This window comes from Sceloporus undulatus, chromosome 1, assembly GCF_019175285.1.
Source record: "Sceloporus undulatus isolate JIND9_A2432 ecotype Alabama chromosome 1, SceUnd_v1.1, whole genome shotgun sequence".
NCBI lineage: Eukaryota > Metazoa > Chordata > Lepidosauria > Squamata > Phrynosomatidae > Sceloporus > Sceloporus undulatus.
In genome coordinates, this window is record NC_056522.1 from 33,938,589 (window position 1) to 33,962,341 (window position 23,753).

Sequence of the window (23,753 nt, forward strand, 5' to 3'; positions counted from 1 at the left end):
ACTGGATGGCCCTTGCGGCCTCTTCCAACTTTACATTTCTATGATTCTAAATCATAAGGATCCCAAAGAGAATTATGAGTATAAAATATGCATAAAGTTAGCAATATTTTAAAAACACTAACAAAACCCAAAATGATGATCAGATTGATTTGGTACTAGCAAAAGGTATCAAGTCCAAGGAAAAAGTATTCAGTAGTTTTCTGAAAATATCATGGATAAATCCCCTTTTAATTGACTTTTTTGAATCAGAATGGAAGAATCAATGCTAACACAGAGAATGGACTGGGATTAACACACACAGTTCCAAGAACCGCAGCTCCAAGCTATGTATGACTTATAAATGAAAATGTACTTTATAAATGAAAACCAGCTCAGAAATAAAATGGTTGCTGATACATTTTTTAAATATATACCTGATATACTTTCAAGATTTCTCTGCCTTTTTAAGTACTACTAGATAGCAGCTTGACTATTGTATGCTTCAACAGCATTTGTACCTAACCAGTCTTTGAAGTCAATCCCACATAAATTCCTTTGGAGTAGCCTAGTCAAATTATCAAAGCATGAAAGTCAAATTTATTAGGTGATGAATTAGTCAGGGTTGCAAAGAAGCTACTACAGGCTACAACAAATACCTAACAAAACATCTGCGAAATTTCTTTAGATTGACATTTAAATTTTTAAGTGTGTTTTATTTCATCGTGTGCACATGCACTAGCCATGTGGCAGAAGGTGACACAGGGAGGTGGCACCAGGGGAGAAGATGATAGCCAGCTCTGAGTTGCCTCTTATTTTGGATACCTGGTTTCCAAGACATACAGAGCCAAAACATTGTGGGAACAGTGACTTGGACAATCATCTGTACCAGTAGCATCACTGGAGGGGTGCAGGGTATGCGGACCCCTGAAGAGGGGTGACACCTGGTCAGTCCCAGGCCCTCCCTGGGTCCTGCGGGCTCTTCCCGGGGGCATGTGGAGCATTTCCCTCCCTCCCTGAGGGCTCCTCTGGCCTTTCCTGGGTGTGTATGGGGCATTCCTGCTTTTCCCAGGTCCTGGGGTCTCCTCCCCAGCCGGTCCTGGGGGTCCTCCCCAGCCTTTCCCGGGAGCATGCGGGACATTTCCCACTCTCCTTGGGTCCCAGGGGCTCTTCCTTGGCTCTTCCTGGGAGCGCAGGACATTTCCTTCCCTTTCCGGGTGCCAGGGGCTCTTCCCCTGGCGCTTTTTGGGGGCATGCAGCTGCTCCCTGGGGCATGTGGGGGAATTCCAGCTGTGTGCATGTGCTCTAGAAGGCCAGGACTGAACGTACCAGGTTACACCAACCCTAGAAACCCCACTGACCTGTACTGCAGGACAGACGATTGTACAAGCCTTTGGCTCTTTAAAGTCCCCTTGAAGCCAAGCATTTAATAGGTGGTCCAGAGTCTACAGCTCTCTTCTGTCATTACCACCTTTTCTTTTTCTTTTCTTTGGCACGACTCCTATTATTGCCTTTTTCTCCTTGCTAATCCCCATCTTCCTCTCCAGTGGAAGGTGAAGTATACACGTAGGACTTTAGTTCATGGTTGACACAGTAAACACAATACTTCACTGGCTCAGTTACTGCTTCTTCAACACGAGAGCATGCTTTTGGTAAATGTCTTTTATTTTTATTTTTTAAAAATATTTTAATTGAATTTTAACAGTTAAATATACATAATAATTATGCTGGAGGCTAGGCTGCCCCTGCTTTTCTTTCGCTGGCAAGCAAAAACGTTTTTATTTAGGCCAGATTGTTAATATATAATCATGCCAGGGTGGATTTTATATGGCATGTGTGTTTTAGGGGAGATGCAGACTTCCCCTGAAAGGCCGGCCTGCAGCCTCCTCCATCTTCCCCAAATCAGGACCGCGGCAACTGCATGCCGTGGTACCGATCTGGCTTTTCCAGGGCACAAAAAGGAGCAGCAAAAAGTGGCTCCTTTTTGTGCCCTGGAAAGGGTGTGATAGCCAGTGGATGCAAGCTACAGGAAAAGAGATTCCACCTCAACATTAAGAGGAACTTCCTGACAGTAAGGGCTGTTCAACAGTGGAACAAACTCCCTCGGAGTGTAGTGGAGTCTCCTTTCTTAGAGGTCTTTAAGCAGAGGCTGGATAGACATCTTTCGGGGATGCTTTAATTGAGATTGCCTGCATGGCAGGGGATTGGACTGGATGGCCCTTGCAGTCTCTTCCAACTCTATGATTCTATGATTAATAATCACCTGTGTGATAGACATCTTTTAAAGGAGCCATGTTCATTATTTTCTGTGTTATGTTGGTTCTTTTTGTGTCTTGCTGTACCTCATGATATATATAATACAGGCAGGTATTGTAAAAGTATACATTTAGCAGATCTACATCGTGTTTGTGGAGAGCCAACGTTGTGTATTGGTTAAGATGTTGGACTAGGATCCCCACTCAGCTGTAGAAACCCACTGGGTGACATTGGGCAAGTGACACTCTCTCAGCCTTAGAGGAAGGCAAAGGCAAACCCCATCTCAAGAATTCCCTATGATTCCCTGCCTTAGGGTCAACATAAGTCAAGCACACAAAAACAACTTCTTGCTTTTATCCTGTGATGACTCATATTTGCTAGTCATGTAGATCTCTTGAATTCTGAAGATGATGAAGAAAACCCATTGAACCCATGAAACCCATTGGTTGACCTTGGGCATGTCACATGCTCTTAGCCTCATGGGAAGGCAAACCTCCTTTGAACAAATATTGCCAAGAAAGCCCCATGACAGGTTTGCCTTGGGGTCATCATAAGTCGAAAATGACTTAAAGGATCACAACAACAACAAACCAACCAACAGATTAATTTGAATAAATCCGCCATTTATCCAGATTTTCAGTTTAGCTGAAATCAGGCTGAGGAATGACATTTTGTTTACAAATTGACCCCAAATATTCTTCCAAAGCCATCACATCTTTACACTATTTTTACAAAGATTCGCATTAATTAAGAGAACCATATCTGGCTCACATTTATCAGAAAATTCCTCCTGAAGAATAATCGAAGCAATAACATTATCTGTAGTACTCACTGTTTGGAATTTGCACGGTTTAGAAAATGCATTTTTTTAAATTAGAAGGTCAGCATGACCAGTGAACATAGGCATTTGCAGTATTACAAACAGGCGTACTCTATACTTCTGCAACACTTGTCTGTACTCTATAAATCATGAGTCATTATCAAAAAGGACTCAGCTTGACCCAGTGCTTAACACAGAAAGATCCAACTTGACACAGAAAGTAATGAACAGGGATCTTTTAAAAAGATGTCTATCAAAAGGGATGACTGTCAAAAGGAGTAAGCGAACCAGGGTAGTAGTCAGTCACCCCTCTGTGTCGATGGATCTTTTATCCATGTGTTCATCCATCCATGAATTGAAAATATTCAAAAATAATATAAATTCTAAAAGCAAACCTTGATGCTTCTATTTTATTTAAGGGACAACATTTTACTGTTGTCCCTTATATAAAATAGTATTTAATGTAAAATAGTATTTAACATTATATTTAATGGGTCTTGAACATCCATGAATTTTGGTATCTATGAAGGGTCCTGGAACGAAACCCTAGTGAATACCAAGGGACCACTGTGGTGGTTATTATTTAAGACATGAACTCTGAGATACTATAACTATACCTCTGTTGGAGTGATTATGCCAACAGTGGAGGTGAAGGTGACAGCAACATAAAAAAGAAGAAAGAAAAAGAAAAAGAAGGTAGTCATCGGAGAAGGACAGCCAACATGGTGTAGTGGCATGAATATTGGACTATGATTCTGGACAGCAGGGTTCAAATCCCTGCTTGGCCATGGAATCCAACTGTATGACTTTAGGCATACCACATACTCTCAGCCTCAGAGGAAGGCAAAGGCAAACTCCAGCTGAACAAATATTGACAAGAAAAACCCAAGACAGGTTTGCCTTATGGTTACCATAATTCAGAAACAACTTGAAGGGACACAACATTAACACAACAAGAAGTTACCAGCTAATTCTCAAATGCATTCTTCTAGAGTGGAGTGGAGGCATGGCGTGAAATGAATATAGGAGGGTGTCTTGGGAAAATTACCTGTCCTGCATTTTTGGGTTTCTCCTGAGACCCCTTCCTTTTGTCTTCAAGCGAGCTTTAATGCCAGTATTTATCAAGCTCAATAGAGCTCATGGTACATCCCTACCAGAAGAGGCCCCCAGTATTCATAGCAGATGGGAAAAGTTTGACAGTTACAGTAATATCTGGAAGGTCATATATTCTCCATTCTGCCTGATTACTTTTGTGAGCATGTCTGTTTTCAAGTCAACATAATGGCCAAAGGCTATATTTAGCTGGAGATTTAAAAGTTATACTCCAACATATTTGGAAGGCATCAGATTGGACAAGGAGAGCCAGGGTGGTGTAGTGGTTTGAGCATTGGACTAGACTCTGGAGAGCAGAGTCTGAATCCCTTGTTCAGCCATGGAAATGGCTGAACATCTCAGCCTCAGAGGAAACCTCCTGTGAACAAATCTTGCAAACAAAACTCTGTGATAGGTTTGCCTTAGAGTAGCCGTAAGTCAGAAATAACTTGAAGGCACATGGTAACAACAGATTGGACAAAACTCAAGGTATGGGAGGAAGTATTTTCCCATCCTGCATCAACCTGTTATTCCAAGGACATCTGCTCATAAGATATTTCAGGCTTGTGCTTTGCTTTTTTGCTTTACTACAGCTTTCAAAAAGCTGTTGATTTTTCTCTAACTAGAGCTAGGAAGTATAGTCATTATAATTGCTGGGTCAATTATTCATGTCTTTGAAAGGGCCAAGTGTTTCACCTTCTCTTCTTCCTAAGTTGTCAGTGGTGTATCTAGGTTCCCTTTAACTTCTGTATAACATTTTTGGGTGGGAGGAGCTGGTGAGGAAATCAGCTTCCTTAAGCTTCTGAATGTGAATTCAGCTGTGAATCATAATGCTAAAATACTGACTGAAATAAGGCAAGGTTAAAACTTTTCCCAAGCTTTCAGTACAGACTCTTTGTAAACTGTGTCCATGAAATTACAGATGCTCTGGTGGTACTTGAATGATTTGGCTAGTGCATCATTGCTGTTCCATAATCATTCTTCCTCCTACCTTTAAAACTCTTATTTTAAAATGGAACAAGGTCCCAGCTCTTGTATTTTCAAATGAATGGCTTAATTGCTTGGAGAAGGAGATTTTAGACAAGATGGCATAATTGTAATTCTAAAATGATTGTCTCCTTTCTTTTATGCTGAGTTCTTTCTCCAATCATAGAAAGTCCACAGCATTCAGTCCACAGAATGTCAGAATAATGCAAAACTGTTGTGGAGTGCTGCTTTTACATAGCTGTGGATGAGCTTTGTTCTTCGGGTTTTACAGTAGATCCTCCTGCCTTCAGACCTAATTTCAATATTCAGACCTAATTTCAATATTGTGTCCTCTCATTTTCAGTGTTGTAGAATATGCTTTGTCTTACGTAAAAATTTGAAGCATATAACATCTGAACAGATATATCCTCAATAATCAATTCAACATACAATTTTTACATTTTTACTCATGAGGAAAATGAAGCAGTACTATGGGAGCTGAATATCTTTTATGGGTCACTCAAACAAATTTGAGGGCCTGCCAGAGTACTTCCAAATTATGTCTTCCACATGATAAAATATCTTTAAAAACTACCATCATTTAATGGCATACCAGATCTGCCATCTGAGGTGTTATCTCAATTTATTACCAGCCCTGGCTCATACAGTTTCTATTTTGTGTAGGCACATTGTAAAGTTATTGTAAGTGGTTTTACCTAGTGCTTTGTGCCCTTAAGCAAACATTATATAAGTAGTTTACATATTAGATTGTGTGCTGTGGCATTAAACTCTTGAGCTTCATCTCCATATATTCATGTATGAGATAACCATATCATTTGCCATCTGGTTTTATTTTGCAGAGAAGCTGGTATGCCAGTGAAAATGAATATTTCTTGCTTCTATTTGCTCTGACTGTCCGCTGTCTCTATTACACCAGCTTCAGCCTAGAGTACTGCTGGAACAGGCCTGCCAAGTTGATGGAGCCTTCATTCCTTTGGATGCTGTCATACGTGTTCTATTATCCTGTGTTTCACAATGGGCCCATTATCACTTTTGACGAATTTTATAAACAGGTACTTGAATATTGTTTTCAACTTAACTGAATAGCAGTTTCTGTACTGCTCATGGCTATTGGTTTTAAACCCTTCCTTTTAAAAAATAACCCAACCAGTTTGGTTGCCATCACTTCTTATCATATCTGTCTGGAGCCCTGTGAAGGGCTTATGGTTCCTAATTATGTAACCGTGGGCAGTGTATTTTTTCATGCCACATAAGTGATACCAGTCTCCCTGCTTGTGTGACATGCTTAATATGGTGCCTGTGGAGCAAAGAAATATTGGGGCTGGAGAGGCATGAGCCTGGAACCTCATGCACCCTGAAGGTTGTTTTTGTGGTTCTTGACTTCATCAGTTGCACTGGACTACCCTTTCCCTGCCTCTCCCCAAAACTGAACTGTTACAATTCAGAGACATAGCCATGTTAGTCTGAAATATCAGTGTGCAAAGGGATCTTGTAGCACCTTTGAGACATGGTCTACTTCTTCAGGTACATGGAATGAACTAGTGTCCAAGAAGGACCTTTATGCTCATGCTGTATGAATAGCCATAGAAATGCAAAATTTGTGGGTATGGTGAAGAGGTGACAAGTTCATTTTTAGCTGTGGTTGTTGAAGGACAAAGGCAGGAAGAAAGATGTTGCCAAAGGCCAGGGTGGGTGGATAACCATATAAATAGTGGAAGGAGTATTGGAATGTGGTGTTTCCAGGCCTTATGCTACAACTTGTTTCGCACGTTTAGTCTCAAAGATGAGTTTGGATCCTGGAGTTATAGTTCACCTTTTAAGTAAGCTGCTCCTAGGCTATGGAATTCTCTGCTAAGGAAGACTAGGCTGATCCTCCCCCTGCTTTCATTCCTCCAGCCTTTCTATTTAAACAATCATTTGGTGTGTTGAAAAATCTTTAAAAGCATGCTTGTGCTGCATTTTTTATTGTGCTTGTAATATTTTTTAAATTATTTCATATTGTTTTAAAATATTGATATTTTAATACAGTATCTTGTTTAAATATGTTATGATTTTTTAAACTGGTAATTTTTAATTCATGTACAGTGGTACCCCGGGTTACGAATTTAATTTGTTCCGTGGCGCCGTTCGTAACCCGAAAGATTTTGCAACCCGAAAAAAGGCTTTCCGCTAGCGCTGGAAAGCCGCTAGCCGCGCTTCGCTTTTAAATTTCGTGCCAAAAAGCGCCGAAACACACCGAAAAAAATTTCGTAACCCGAAAAATCTTTCGTTACCCGGAACAGTTTTTTCCAAGCTAACTTTTTCGTACCCCGGAAATTTCGTAACGCGATCAATTCGTATCCCGGGGTACCACTGTACCTTGCTTTAAACTCATTTGTGCATCATTTCAGTTCTCATTCAGAAGAGAGGTGGGATATTAATTAATTAGTTAATAACAAATAAATAGGTTGAAACCCTGCCTACACTGTTCAGCATAAAAAATACCCTGAAATGCCCTTCCAGTTACAACAGGCCCTTAGTACCCATTATGGTTTCATTTCAGGACCCCTCGTGGAGACCAAAATCTGTGGATGTTCAAGTACCATTAAATACAATGGAATTGTGCAATTGTGCTCATTATAGAAAATAGTAAAATTAAGCTTACCTTTTTGGAATTTATACCTTTTTGTCATGTTTTCAAGCTGTGTATGATTGAGTCTGTAGATATGGAGAGCCAATTGCACTTCCAGTTTTTGTTTTTTGACATTTTTTGCAGTCTATGTTGCCTGCAACAAGTTGAAAAATTATGCCCAAAAATTTACCCAAAATCCCAGGTCGACTTATTTATTGATCAGTATGGTAATGTGATAGCAGCTCTTTCAGATTTCTCCATGCTGTCACGAGTGCAGTTTATTTCTCAAGCAGAAAGTCATGGGTGATTGATTGCTGTTAAACAAACAGAGCCGCTGGGGAGTGAAGGCTGAAATGAAGGTTGAAATGCTGAAGCAAAAAGCCTCAGTTACAGTCCTGATTGCCATGTTCGCACATACACACACTGAGGGAACCGCTAAGTTTTACCCTTGACTTATCCATGGGTCATGGCAAAATCCATAGTTTTGGCCTCAAAATCTGCCCTTGACTTATACATGAGGTTGACTTATAGTCGAGTATGTATGGCAAGTTACTGTGCTTCATTGATCATGTCTCTTATTATAAAGCTGAGCTGTGCAGCTACTCTTTATCTGCGCATGTGGCCCCTTCATTTTTGCTTTTACAATATGCAATGATAAACCAGGAAGTCTCTAACCATTATTTTCTCTTTCATCTAAAATGCTAAACCACAGTGACCAACTTCAGATAAAGGTATGGTTTTAAATAAATTCCAGACTATGATTTAAGATCCTAACTTTTCTGAAACTGGTTAAACTATAGTGAATTAGAAACATTGTGGTTGGATTGTTGCATGCCATTAAAGGAGAGCCGAAGAAGACTGTGCATTGGCAAAGGTCTGTCCACACAGGTATTCGTTTTCAAACAAAGCCACTGTGTGAATCAAGACAAGTATGCTATTATAGCTTACTATGCCATGATAAGGAAAGGACTGACAAGGTTTTATTGAAAGATGTGTGTTCCCAAATTGGTATAGAGATGCAACTACAGTGGTACCCCGGGATACGAAAGCACCGCCTTACGAAATTCCCGGGATACGAAAAAAATCAATAGGAAAAAACTGTTCCGGGTTACGAAGGTTTTTTCGGGTTACGAAAAATTTTTTGGTGCTTTTCGGCGCTATTTCGCACGAAATCGCGGCTTTTCCCCATTAGCGCCTATGGCTTTTTCGGCTTACGAAGGATTTCGGGTTACGAACGCGGCGGCGGAACGAATTATTTTCGTAACCCGGGGTACCACTGTATACCAGTTTTCTGGGTGATGAACAGTTTTGTCTGAACTAGCTGCAAAGGTAGTTTAAAAACAGTGGTGGTGTGAAGCTGTCTTTGTAGTGTGTCAGTCAGACTATTGAAACATCTAGTCCTGTGGTGTCTCTACTGACGTTCAGAAGGTTAGGAAAGAGGCCATTCTCAGTCCAATTACCTGAAACCATTTAAGTGGAGATGCTGCGAACTGAACCTGGGGATTGGTTTCATGGCAGGCTGTTCCACTGATTAATGTCCCTCTTGGTTGAATCGTGATAACTTCTGCACTCTTAATTAGTTTTGAGAGGCACTGACACAATTACATCACCTGTCACCCAACTAGCATTTCTCAAATGTTTGTATGGATCAAATCCAGATGTGTGGTCCCTTATGGATGTTCCTGCAGTTAATGAAAGAAATGGGCATACAATATGTAGTCTGAGTATTCTGTTAGAAGTAACAAACTAGTAAGTAGAAAACCTGGGTGTCTTATGGACCAAGTGGGAGGGTGCCCTCCATTTCATAATGAGTCCTCCTCCTTCTGGGCCATGAGTCACCTCTGGGGGCAGCTAACTGAGAAAAAGCAAAAACCAGACATCCAATTGAATCCTTGGATGAAAGAGACATGTCTGAGGAGGTTATTAAAATTCTCTATGTGTTTTGGCCTTTCAATATCTGAGTAAGTATATATAGTCAGATATTAAAAGGCCAAAACACTTAGGGAATTTTAATAATGAAACATAGCATCTTTAGATGTGTCTCTTTCATACAAGTGTTCATTAAATAGGTATGTATACCTACCATGGTGCTACCTTTTGTGGTATTGGCATTGCATGCTATTTTGAGGCAAGGGACTATGCTGACAGTAGTACTCACAGAGCTTTTGCTAAGATGCCGGACTAAATGTGCCACATAGATACTGGGCAGCATCAGTAGTAGTGGGGGTTGACACTGGCAGAGGGTCTCTCAGAGATAACAACTATGGCACCATAGCAAACACTAGTTAGTACTACACAGAAGGAGGCACAGTAAACAAAATGACAATCCACAATGAAAGGAGAGAAAGTGCCAGAAGATGAGACTTTCAGGTCAGAAAGTACTCAGTGAGCTACTGGAAAAAAGCAGTGGCGGTGATATAATAGCCACCAGTAGGGCTTCCCATGCCAGATGAAATGGAATGTATAACCATAGTAAATCTTGGAGTGAATGAGCTATGGAGTGAGTGAGCTAAAGTGGGAAAGAATTAAACATTTTAAGTCAGATAATTATACAGTATTTTACTAAAGAAATGAAAATCTAAGATGAAATGGGGTGGCATTACTAATGAGAAGAGATGTAACAAAAGCTTTTAAGAGATATGGTGCAAAGTCTGACCAAATAATATCAGTAAGGCCTATCTATGAATATAACCATAATCCAAGTTTATGCTCCAGCTAGAGGCAGAGGAGGAAGAAACTGAAAGATTCAGGGGGAAAGTGATCCACAAAAACAGGACATTTTGTTAAATGGAACATAGAAGTAGGAAACAAAGCAGAATAAATTGTGGGAGAATTTGGTCTAGGTTGAAGAACTGAAGCAGGAGACTGATTGAATTTTGAGAAGTTAACAGTTTCTTCATTGCAAACACATTCTTCAGGCAACCCAAGAGGCAACTGTATATATGGACAACCCTTTATGGCCAATATAGAAATTAAATAGACTACATAGTCAGACATGGAAGATGGATAAGCTCCATAATTTCTGGAAAACCAGCATGAGGAGTAGATTGTGGCATAAATCTTGAACTGCTGATATCAAAAATTAAAGTATAGCTAACAAAGAACACTAAACCAACCATTATGTCTGAATACACTCTGTAGAACACCCTAGTAGAATTTAAAGGTTGTGTGAAAAATAGATTTGGACTATTAAGCCTAACTGACTGGGAGCCAGAAGAACGCAGGACTGAAGCCCTGAGACATTGTCAGGGAAGAATGCAAAAAGACAATCTCTGCAATCAAAAAGAAAGAGAAGCCTCAATTGATAAAATGGAACTCTTCAAGCAGTGAGACAGGTGAGAAGCAAAAGTAAAATGGTACAGAAATACAGTCAGAGCCCTGAATACAACTATTCAATGACTTGTACACAAAGAGAACTACTTTAATAATGCAGAGATATAGAAGATGACAACAACAAAAAAGGAAGGACAAGAGACCTCCTCTACAAGATAAATCAAAGGGAAATGCAAGTGAGAATGCTATATGACCAGAAGGAGAACATACTGCATAATCAAGAAGAAATAAAAAGCTGATAGAAACAATGGATTGAAGAACCATATACAACAGATGAGAGCATGACAGATCCATTCAAGGAAGTACCATTTGAAGATGACACACACTTTTAGAAAGTGAAGTGGAAGCTGCACTGAAAGTACTTGGGAAAAATAAATCACTAGGAACAGATGCCATACCAACATCCCTTCACATTTCAATTAAAATCTGTCAACAAACATGGAAAAGAAAAGAAAAGCCCACAGATTGGTAATGCTCAGTCTATCTGCCAAGAATGGAGATATTATGGACTACAGCAGCCACTGTAATCTCCTATGCAAGCAAAGTGCTTCTCAAAATTCTACAAAACAGAATTATTATATCTTTTACCAGATATGGAGTGAGAAATGCCCAGTGTTGAAGCTGGATTCAGAAAAGGAGGATACGCTGGGGATTGTACTGCAAAAATACATTGCATAATGGAGTACATCAAAGAATTTCAGAAGAAAACCAGCCTGTCACATATAGCAGATCCTTCCATTGTGCAGATCATGAAAAACTATGGATCACTCTTAAAGAAATGGGTGCCTTGCAACAGTTGATTATCCTAATGTGTATCCTGTGCTCAAGACTAGAGGGACTATCAGGATAGAATATGAAAAAACACTGGTTTACATTTGTCAAGGCTGTCAGACAAAGCTGCATTTTACACACTATCTAACTTGTACACTGAACGTACCATACATAAAGGAGGAAGGAACATCAGTAACTTAAGATATGCAGATAACACTATATTACTAACAGAAAATAGGAAAGACTTGGAACAACTCGAAGAAAATGAAGAAAGTGAAAACAGGTTTATAGTTGAACGTTAAAAAAGCAAAGATTATAATCATAGATGAGTTACATAATTTCAAAGGAGACAATGGTCCAAAACACACTACAAAAATAATCCAGTTTGAGACCACTTTAACTGCCCTGGCTTAATACTAGGAAATTCTGGGAACTGTAGTTTTCTGAGACATTTAGCCTTCTCTGTCATAGAGCTCTGGTGCCACCACAAACAACAATTCCCAGGATTCCCTAACACTGAGCCAGGGCAGTTAAAGCAGTCTCAAACTGGATTATTCCTGCAGTGTGTTTTGGACCAATGAAGACTCTGATTTAGCCAGAGATGTCTTATGCCCTGGACTAGTCATCAGTCAAAGTGGAGACTGCAGTCAAGAAATCAGAAGAAAACTAGGGCTTGGAATGGCAGCTATAAAGGAGCTAGACGAGTCCCTGAAGTGTCAGGTTATATCACTAAACACTAAAGTCAGGATTGTGCATGGCACTGTATTTCCAATTTCTACGTATTGTGAAAGCTGGACAATGAAAAATAATACTTGCTGAGACAATAATACTTGCTGAGGTAGCAGACAGCAGAAAAAGAGGAAGACCACACTACAGGTGGATAAACTCAATCAAGGAAGCCACAGCCCTGAGTTTTCAAGACATGAACAGAGCTGTTGATGGCTTGAGGTCTCTCATTAATCAGATTTCCATGAATCAAAGTCAGCCTGATGGCAATTAACAAGAACAACAAAGTATGCATAGTCTATATTGCCATGTACAATTTTTGAAACGATTACATTTTATGATGTCTGTAGACATTTATTGGTATACTTCAGGTAATGAAATAGATTTGTTCAGGTGTGTTACTTCTTCAAGAGAAAATTTGGTATCAAAGGTAGAAATACCACTGAGAGAAGGGCAGGTTCCTGTACCAAAAGAAGTTCAAAATGTTTCAACAAACTTTTTATTCAAAACTAATGAAACATCCCAATCAAGGAAGCATTGCAGAAGTTAGCAGAATTCTAGAGACACTGGAAGGCTTCTTCCAAAATGTTTCTCCAGCCCTCCTTCACTATCCTTCCAGTACCAATGCTATTAGAAAACATAAAGCTAGCTAGAGGATAAAGAAGAAAGTGGGGACTAGGCAGGCATAAAAACACTTTGTAAAAAATAGCATCACTTTATTCTGCTTTGCTCACCTTGAATGCAGTGCTCAGTTCTGGGCACCATAATTCAAGAAGGATGTTGACAAGCTGAAGCATGTTCAGAGGAGGGTGACCAAAATGGTGAAAGGTCTGGACACCATGCCCTATGAAGAGCAGCTTAGGGAACTGGGTATGTTTAGCCTGGAAAAGAGAAAGTTAAGAGGTGATATGATAGCCATGTTTAAATGTTCGAAGGGATGTAGCAAGGATAGAGCAAGCTTGTTTTCTGCTGCTCCAGAGAATAGGACCCAGAGCAATAGATTCAAACTCCAGAGGCTGGATGGATATCTTGCAGGGAATGTTTTGGTTTGTGTCTTCCTACATGGCAGGGGATCAGATTGGATGACCCTTCTGGTCTCTTACAACTCTAAGGCCCATTCCGCACGGGCAAAAAGTACGTGCTCGGCAAGTACTAGAATTACAAAAGGGCGTCCCTTTCTACATGGGCACCGCCATTTTGACATAGTGGATGCTTAGCGTCCGCATGTCACGGTGCGGAAATGACACCGCAAGTGCACCATTGGAACCTTGCAGCGTCATTACCGCGCCGCAAAAAGAAGTCGCTTTTTCCAGCTTCTTTTTCCGCCGCCGGGAACCCTCCCTGTTTGGAGGCTGAGGCTTCCTGGCGGCAGAAACGGAGGCGCCGGCAGACCGCCCTCTGTATGAGTTTAATCCTGTTTTAAGGGGGGGGGGGATCTGAGACATAATATTGAATGTGGATATTTTAATGTGTTGTGAGCTGTTTTGATTGTCTTGTCACAGAAAAGCGGGATAAAAATAAAAGTTTTATTTATTTATTTATTTATTGAGGTTTTTTTTTATCAAAAGATTTTTTTAACTGAGGTATTCCTGTATTTCTGTATTATTCTTTATCTCTTATAGCTGCATTTCAATACTAGGACATAATTGGATCCTACAACATGTCTCCTTTACACATAGATAATAATTATAGCAAATATAGTAGAAATTAGAGGTATGAAAGTGAGAAACTGTGCAAGTGGTGATGTATAGAAGGGACTCCATTTAGATGGGAAGCAAATATTCCCTATGGAATGTTAAAAGGTATAATCACTTATCTTTTGGGTTTTTTTTTTACTAGTCATGTCACTTTCTGAGTTTTGACTTTCATAAGTAATTTAAGCAGTTATACTGCATAACAATGAAGAGTTTCATGTTTATCCCAATATATGCTGGATGCAAATGTCCAACGTAACACTGTTCTTCAAAATGAAAGAAGAACATAATAATAATAATAATAATAATAATAATAATAATAATTTATTTCTAGCCCGCCCAATCACGAAGAATCCGGGCAAGTTACAACAATAAAATACATCAAATTACAATAGAGTTAAAAAAAAAATCAAACCCTAAACCTACCCCCCCCATTCCCAGTACTAAATCAGAATTAAACAGTAATAGTATAAAAACATTAAAAACATTAAACAAACAAAAATATAGGCAGAAACATAGGCAGGGAAGAATAGACAGATGAGGGGACAAATATCTCTATATCTGGGGAGGGTAACTAAGTTGGAAAGGCCTGCCGGAAACTGCATATATACCTTAGTGAATAGATCTGCAAGAAAACTGAATAAGTCATTATGGTTACTTTGTGGATATTGCCTGACTTATCCAACCCTTATGGTTAAATACCAATTGCTATACAAAACACATTGGGAAAAAAAACAATACAAAACCTAGTATTGTTTCATTTAATACATCGCCTTAGAAGTTTGTTGTTTGCTGCTCAGAGATTAATTCTGTAAGAGGATTTTCTTGGCTATAGGCTTTAACACTTCTTCAAATCCTTCTTAAGAAAGCTGTTCTAACTTCTACTGACCCAGAACCATGTGATGTGTTTTCTCATTAAGTTTTAAAAACTGAATTTGAACTCAAATTTGTTTATGCAGTTTTCTATGTGTACTATATTATGGGTTTTGTAGTATTCATGATCTGAAACTACTGAAGCACTAGTCCTAGTTGGATGTTCAGCATGAAATCAAACATACAAGGAAGGGAGAGTTTTGACTGTATGAAAAACAATGGCTCTGAGGAGAAGAGTATCTTGTATATATAGGTTTCCAGAGGTGGAAGAAACCCTGAAAAAAAAACACGGTTCTAGGTGCACAGAAGAGGGTGCCTATTTCAGAACACTCATTTTTGCCTTTTCTTGAGGCCAAAGTGAAGGTGGCGATAGTGGAGCAAACACACTATTTTTCTTGCATGTCATTTGAACTCCTCAATAAGGCTACAGTGGTGCCTATGCTGATACTGTATTCTTACACATCTATGTTATAAGGTTTTATTACAGACAAATTACAGTATGGGAATAATGCAGATGTTGCATTTGTGATAATAATGAAATGATCTGAACTTGAAAAGAATTTCCCAAGAAATTCCGATGTATGGGCAGCAGGATTTTCAAAAGAGGGTTATGATTTATCAAAAGTCACAACATGGAGTCTTTAAAAAGAGAGAGAATAAAATTTAGAAGAATGCTCTCAACCTCTTTTCCAGCAAAAGGTTTCAGGTACTTATCTGTATTCATTTTCTAGGGAAAGCTCCTGATCTGTAATTTATATTTTTTCTAATCAACAGGAGCAAATGTGCTGGTGTGATGCCTGCCTGCACACACAAGCCAAACATCAGATAAATATATCCTTCATCACATTCCAGGAAAGATTCAGGACCACCATCTGCGCTCATGAGTCCTAGTAATCAAGTAATCTGAACCTTCTGGATCAAAGACAGAGATTTTCACTTGCAGAAGTTAACTTTCAGACCTGCCACCATAAGCAATCATGTTAGCATAGACACTCTGCGTTCAGACAAGCATAAGGAATCTTAAGGAAGTTCAAGGCAGAAAAAATTCCAATCTCTTCCTTACCTCCTGGAGCTACTTGCACCCGAAAAATGTTTGTGGAAGGTTGAATTTGGTAAAAAGAGAGGCAGCTGTTGAAGGAATATCGTCCCAAATTACACAGATCTGTGCTCAGTTTGGGGTAGTTCCCGGGAACTTTTTGTGCCTTGTTTCAGATTGTTTAGGGAGCCTACCAGGATCTTCAGGTAAGTCTTTCTGAAGTAAAGTGGTATTCCAAGGAATAGTACTTTTCAGTGAGGTTAGATATCTAAGTCTAGGTTAGCTGGTTGACTAGGTCAGAAAATGAAAATGTAGCCTCTTTTGACTTTTAAGATTTAGGATTTACAGGCATTGCTCTCTATAAGGGTGAGTAATTGGTGTCTGGTCCACATCCCCCAAACTCTCTGTGGCCTGGCTGACATTCATGGATGTGGCTACACCTCTGATGTAGCAGAGGTGATTCTGCCCCTTCAGGTCCCTGTCTTCCTGGTTGAAGTGCTGTCTTTAATTTTCAGCTAGCATTTCAGATGGGGACCCGCTTTGCTCTTTCCTGATATGGGGGAAGGAGAAAGGGAGTAAAGTTGTATAGAGACCCATATGCTGTCTGTAGGAACACTCCTGGAGCTCTTCACCTGCCCTGTACCTTTCCATCTTGGAAAGATTGCAAGGCAGGTGAAGTTTCTCACTGCCATCTGCAATCGGAGATAGGACAAGATAGTAGGGATTGTTTGTACTCTGTACTACTGGACTTCCCAGATGAGAGATCAAACAACACCAGGGGTGGAGGAAGGAATCCTACTGTTACATTGCACTTCTGATTGACAATGATGAGAGAATTTGTCCCTGCCTATCTTAGTTCCTGAGTAAAAAAGAAAGTATGATGGAGAAATAATCAGAAAGTGGGTCTTTGGGGATGGAGAGTGGCTGAACCTCTTGCAGGCCAGATTGGTACCACTTGTTGGTCAAATTAGCCCCAAGAGAAGGAGGTTCCCTGCTCTTGCTTTACAACATTAATCTCTAGTTTAAGCATCATGCACAGTAATGGATTTGTGCCATTGCATTCCTCCTGAAGCAAAAACAATCAATACCTGCAACAGCCACTGTGGTAACTTCTGCAGCACTGATTCATTTAGTTCCAGCTAGCTATTCCTTGGCTCAGATACTTTAAAAGATACCAATTAGACCGGCTGCTGAAAACTTACAAAAGATTGTACTTCAGAGTTTCGTGGCTGAAAGGAAATTATTTTGATTTGGCCCTATCAGTGCTATAAAATGGGTTCCGACTAGCTATTAAGCACATTTCTCTCCTTCTAATGAATATAGCTGTGCCTCCAAGGCATTTTAATTTGACTAAAAAGGAGACTCATGTACTACAAATAGAACATTATGTAGAACCAAACGTTCAGGAAATAAAGTAAGAAAGAAGCTGCATGCTTCTGTTAATGAGGGTTTCAGGGCTGGATTGTTGGCAGTGGTTTTCAACCTTTGGTCCTACAGGAGTATTGACTTCAGCTCCTAGTGTCCCTGATAATTGGCCAAGCTGTTTGGGGCTTCAGAGAGATGGACTCTAAAACTCTTGGAGGACCAACATTCGAGAACACTAGTATAGAGAGCATCAGGAGCTGGAGACATTATGATGTTTATCACACTATACTCTTAAAGTGCTACAATTCCACTCTCTAGCTGCCTCACTGTTGCATTCTGGTATTGCAGTTTTAAGGAGGGGTATTTAGAATACCTGAGAATTCTAAATACTCCTCCTTAAAACGCAAATCCCAGAATGCAACAGGAGGCAAGCTAGAGAGAAGTGGAATTGTAGCACTTTAAGAGTATAGTGTGATAAACATCTAAGATTCAAGATGGCAGAGTAATTGGGTTCAGATGGCACACCAGAAAGACAGTCAAGAGAAAAAGCCAGATGTTAGGAACAAAGAACAATCCCCTCTGTTGGTTTGTTAATTTGGCATGAGTTAAATCCACTGGGTGACCTTGGGCAAGTCGCATATTCTCAGCCTCAGGGGAAGGCAGTGAACAACTCTTGCCAAGAAAACCCCATGATAGGTTCACCTTAGGGTTGGCATAAATGAGAAACAACTTGAAGGCGCACAACAACAAGTAGGATGGATTGCCTCCAGTTTCTCTGCTTCTGTAGTAACCTGCAGTGAAACAACAATTTTGATATGAGAAAGCATCCAAGTACAGTGGTTCCTTCTGTTCTGTATTGTCATTGTATGGGTTATTCATGTTTGGTTTCTCTTGGCTTTATAGTGCATTTGTCTTTTTTACTGGTATATTGGCTGCTGGAGTTGGATATAAGTGTGGATTTTTTAAAAGTTAAAGCATAAGGAAAGAACATTTAATCTTCTTTTCTTTGATTATGAATTTTGTTTTTTTTTTAAAAAAATAGCCTTGGTGTTTAAATCCTGAATTGAACATTTAAAAAACAAAAACAAACAAGGGTTGTTTTAGAGTTTTTGTTTGTTTGTTTGTTTAGAGTTGGTTATGTTTTTCATGTCCTCTTCTGACATTTATTTGAAAGTAATGATAGTTGCTTCAGTCTTCCTCTTGGAGGAAAATGCAGGGCACTAAGAAACAGTGGTGACGGCCTGTGGGCAGAACAGAGAAGGTTCCAGAAGTCCTTGTTATATGCTGGGGTTTGGGTCCAAGGGTGAAACAAGATTGCAAGACACATTGGTGATCTAGTAAAACATGTTGTTTGAACTCAGTTGAGAGAGGAAGGTGGGTTATAGACCGCCGCTTTGAGGTGGTCTGCCGCCGCCGCTTGCTCCGTAAGGGAGCCGCCGCTGCCCCACCGCGCGGCTCCCTTGCGGAGCAAAAAAGAAGCTCCAAAATGGAGCTTCTTTAAGCGGCGCCTCTATGACGTCGCGAGGCGCCACCATGTTGTACGTATGGAATACGTACTAGGGTTAGGGGGTGCGGAAGCACCACCCCTTCCTAACCCTAATACGTATTCCATACGTATTTTTTGGCGGTTTGTAACCCGCCGAAGGCTGTTATTCTCCTCATTGTTCAGGAGGAGCCAGTAGCTTGGATGTGTGGACCTAGTTTGGTAGGTTTTTTGGTTAAAAACCACGATTCACCGCATGGAACAGAGGGCAACATTTTCTGATGGTAGTTTATGTGCATAGGAAGTCGGCCATTTCTCTCAGGTCTGAATCATTGGATTTTTAACAGGACTGTTGTGGCTAGTCCATTCCTTATCTAAAGTCCCAAAATGTTTCTGTCCCAAACAGAAAAAAAAGAAAGAAAAAAACTGAAACAAAAGATTTTTCAGTGTTAGTAAAATATTGATATCCCTTTCCCAATAAAGTTAATAATTCAGTAGTCCTGAATATCTAAGTGGGCTGCTGTGCCATAAATGAAAATTTTATTTTCTTGTTGGGTTCAGAACAGGAAGCAGATGTGTCAACATGCCTATTGCAGTCTGGGTAGCATACATCATAACTGAATTGGCAGCATCCGAGAAATTTCCATCTTCTCCCCCCATGAGCACTTTGAAGAATTGTAGTTTCTTCAGAGTACTCACTGCTACTGAGATGTCATTAAAGATGAGTCAGAATAGTATAGTGAAAGCATCCGGCAAGCTCAATAAAAGATGTAATAAGAGTTATTAAGTAATCTTCCATTCTTTACAGAGAATAAGCCAATCATCTATGCAATCATTTCCCAGCACTGAATAGAGCTATGAGATTTTAGGATGGGGAATAAAATAAAGATATTGGAAGTGAGCTGAATGAGGTGTTTCCTCATCCCGATTTTCTGAAAACTGAGGAAATATTCCACTCTCCTTTCTAAATAGATGCACAAATATATGGTTTACTTCAGACGAAGAGAAGGCTGTAAATGGAGGGTGGGCAGCTTTGATGGGGGTGCAGTTTCCATCTCCAGCACCTGCTGCAGGTCACACCATACTTCCAACTGTACCCCAATGGCAGAGACAGTCCAGTTTAATAATCTAATGTCCTACTTTTCAGCTGCTTTTAAAATGTCCCAGTTTCTCTTTCCTTCTCCCACTCCTCCCCTTTGTCCTCAGTGTATTTCAGTTGCTGCAAATTGAGTTCAAAATGCAAAAGTAGTTTGCTCCCTGGGTGGGGGAAAGGTGGGACAGAGTGTTGACCTTCCCAGTAGGCTTAGACAAAAGCTAACTGGTGCAGCCTTTGTTAGCATGGTGTTCTTTCTCTTTAAATGACGTGTGTCATCTTGACTATACTCTGTGTTACTTGGCCATATATGTCTCATTTCTGATCTGTGAAATGTTGGATAGTATGCATCCCAGGGCTGAAAACAGCAAAAAAGATAAATAAAAGGAGGGGGCATGGAAATGGAAGTAATCAGACAGCCACTTCTTGTTCTGAATTTTGCATTTTCCAGAGAGACTTCCCCCCTGCCTCTGTTAAAACCTAAATCATCACTTCTGTACTTGTTCAGGAATGGAAAAATAGTTTTTCCTAAAAGGGAAAAATGGTTTTTCCTAAAAGGGAAAAATGATGTTCTTTTGTTTTGTGCCTTTTTAATACTGTATTGGATTTAATACTTTTTTAAGGAGGGGAGGGTAGTAGGGATTTTATATGTTCTGTATTTTTAACTTTGTTAGCCGCCCCGATTGTTCTCAGAGGGGCGGGATACAAATAAATTTTATTATTATTTTTTTTATTGATGCTGGGTGTGTTGGGAGACACAAAATTAGGAGGAATAGCTAATACCCCAGAGGACAGGATCAAGATTAAAAATGACCTAAATAGATTAGAAAGCTAGGCCAAAGCTAACAAAATGAATTTCAACAGAGAAATTTAAGAGACTGCACTTAGGGCATAAAGAAATAAGAAATGCATAGCTATAGGATAGGGGACACACGGCTTAATGAGACCACGTGTGAAAGGAATCTAGGAGTTCTAAAAAAGGTAAAGGTATTCCCCATTGACAAGGCTGTCAAGTCATGTCCGACCATAGGGGCACTGCTCGTCTCTGTTACTAAGCTGGAGTTGTCAAAGACTATTCTGTGATCATGTGGCCAGCATGATTGCATATCACAAATTGAACATGAGTAAACAGTTTGATGTGGCAGTTAAAAAGACCAATATGATTCTAGGCTGCATCAATAGAAGTAGAAAGTCTAGATCAAGGGAAGTGATAGTGCACTCTATTCTTCTTTGGTCAGACCTCACCTGGAATACTGTGTCAAGTTCTGGGCACCACAATTCAAAAAGGATGTTGACAAGCTTGACCATGTCCAGAAGAGGGTGACCAAAATGGTCAAAGGAAACCATGCCCTACAAGAAGAGACTTAGGGAACTGAATCTGTTTAGCCTGGAGACTAGACGGTTAAGAGGTGATATGATAGCCTTATGTAGTAATAATAAGAATAAGAAATAATTTTATTTATATTTCCCGCCTCTCCCTGCGGATTGAGGCAGGATTACATCAATAAAATAATACAATACAGTATAAAATGTAGTCAATAAAATGCTAACATCAATATAATAGCTAGACCATCATTTAATCATCCAATATTATACAATCATAGTCAGAAGTGGAGCATTTTATTTTTAGTAATCTCCTATATAAGGTCGAGTGGGTAAGCCCGGCGAAAGAGATCCATCTTAGTGCCTTCTTAAAGGCATCTAAGGTGGTAATAAGACAGATCTCCTCTGGTAGGCTATTCCACAATGTGGGGGCCATAGCAGTGAACTCTCTGTGGGAAGTTGTCATTAGCCTGGTCTTATAGTATTCTAGTAAATACTCCCTGGATGTTCTAAGAGTGCGGGGCAGATTGTGTAGGGAGAGGCATTCCCACAAGTACAGTGGACCCTTGTTAGACGCTGGGGTGTGGTTCCAAGATCCCCTGTGTATAACAAAATCTGTGTATGCTCAAGTACCATTAAATATAGTGACACAGCAAAGTGGTGTCCCTTATAAAAAATGGAAAATCAAGGTTTGATATTTGAAATTTATACTTTTATTGAACATTTTCAAACTGTGTATGCTTGAATCTGTGTATAAAAAAATCTGTGTATAAGAAGGGCCAACTGTAACTCCAAGCCATGTAGGGCTTTAAAGGTGATAACCAACACATTGTATTGCGCCCGGAAGCTGATTGGCAGCCTGTGAAGAGATTTTAACATAGGTGTCATATGGTCAGACCTAGGTGTACCGGTGACCAATCGGTATTTGTTTTAAGTATTTGAAGGGGTGTTATATTGCAGATGGTGCAAGCTGTTTTATACTGTTCCAGAGAATAGGACCTGGAACAGTGGATGCAAGCTACAGGAAAAGAGATTCCATCTCAATATTAGGAGGAACTTTCTGACAGTGAGAGCTGTTTGACAGTGGAACACACTCCCTTGGAGTGTGGCAGAGTTTCCTTCTTTACAGGTTTTTAAACAGAGGCTGGATGGCTATCTGTCAAGGATACTCTGATTGTGATTTTCTGCATGGCAGGGGGTTGAACTGGATGGCTCTTGTAGTCTTTTCCAACTCTATGATTCCTTGATTCTACTCTAATTTGCTCTGCCAATTAAAGGAAGCATTGAAGGAAAAACAGCAAGGGAAGTGCAGAAAGATGTTCTCTTTTTGTAAGACAATGCACTAGCTCACAGGGCTGGCAAAATGATGGGTGTTTTGAAAAATGTGAGGTTTGAGTGCATAGACCATCCCACTCTACTTAGCAGATCTTGCTGTATCTATTTTCTGCTTCCAAACCTTAAATTGAATTTGAAAGGAATTTTTTTTTTGAGTGATTCAAAGTTGATAGCAACAACAGAGCGGTATTTCAGTGACCAGACATAAATTGTTGTTTTTTGGAACAGTTACACAAACTTAAGAAATGATGTGCAAAGGGCATCAAACGTCAGGGTCAATATATGGAATGTTATGTAAGTTTAGTGGCTCTAGGCCACTTTTTTCTTGGTCAGGCCTAGAACTTTTCAGCACTCCCTCATAGTTTGAGCTTCAGTCCTAGTAATTTAAGCACTAAGTTCTGAAATCTTTCTGCCTAGATGAGTAAAATTCAGTTTGGTTTAACATTCAGAATGTTAGACTCTCAAGTTTTTCTGTCTTGGTTATGAAGTAGTAATATGCAAATTTTCTTAGGGTGTTATTGGAAAGCATAGTGAACAAAGTTCTTACCTATCCCAAGTGCTGCTATATCCCTTGTTGTTGTTGTTGTTGTTGTTGTTGTTGTTATATTTATTGACATCATGCCTCCCTCCCAGTACAGGGACTCATCCCTTAACCATGTTAAGACTGGAATTGGAATTTGCTTTGGCTAGACAAGCATGGTATAAAAGGAAACAACCAAAATTTTGAGCCTAGTTATTTTCTGACTTAACTATTGGGGATATGTGAAGGCAAGGGCCCTTGTTAAGATCGCAAGTACTTGTAATCTGCTTTATTTAGCCCATTGCGATATTTTCAATAAGGAGACAGTGTATTGCTCTTTCTTGTACCATGGGTATCAAATTGGGATGCAATGGCAAATCAAGAACAGCTAGGAGAATCTTTGGTGTCTGGAAGTTATGGATTAGAATGAAATTCTCATATCCTTTGAGAATCTGGGTA

At 39.8% G+C, this 23,753-nt stretch overlaps 1 protein-coding gene across 4 annotated transcripts in view; it reads left to right on the plus strand.

Moving 5' to 3' along the window:
* Positions 1-23,753, plus strand: part of HHAT (hedgehog acyltransferase) — a 316,462-nt gene that overhangs the window by 32,801 nt on the left and 259,908 nt on the right. For all 4 annotated transcript variants that reach the window (XM_042446145.1, XM_042446144.1, XM_042446146.1 and 1 more), the window contains exon 6: positions 5,971-6,183. In XM_042446145.1, coding sequence (XP_042302079.1) covers positions 5,971-6,183 — 213 coding nt within the window. The remainder of the gene's footprint in view (positions 1-5,970; positions 6,184-23,753) is intronic.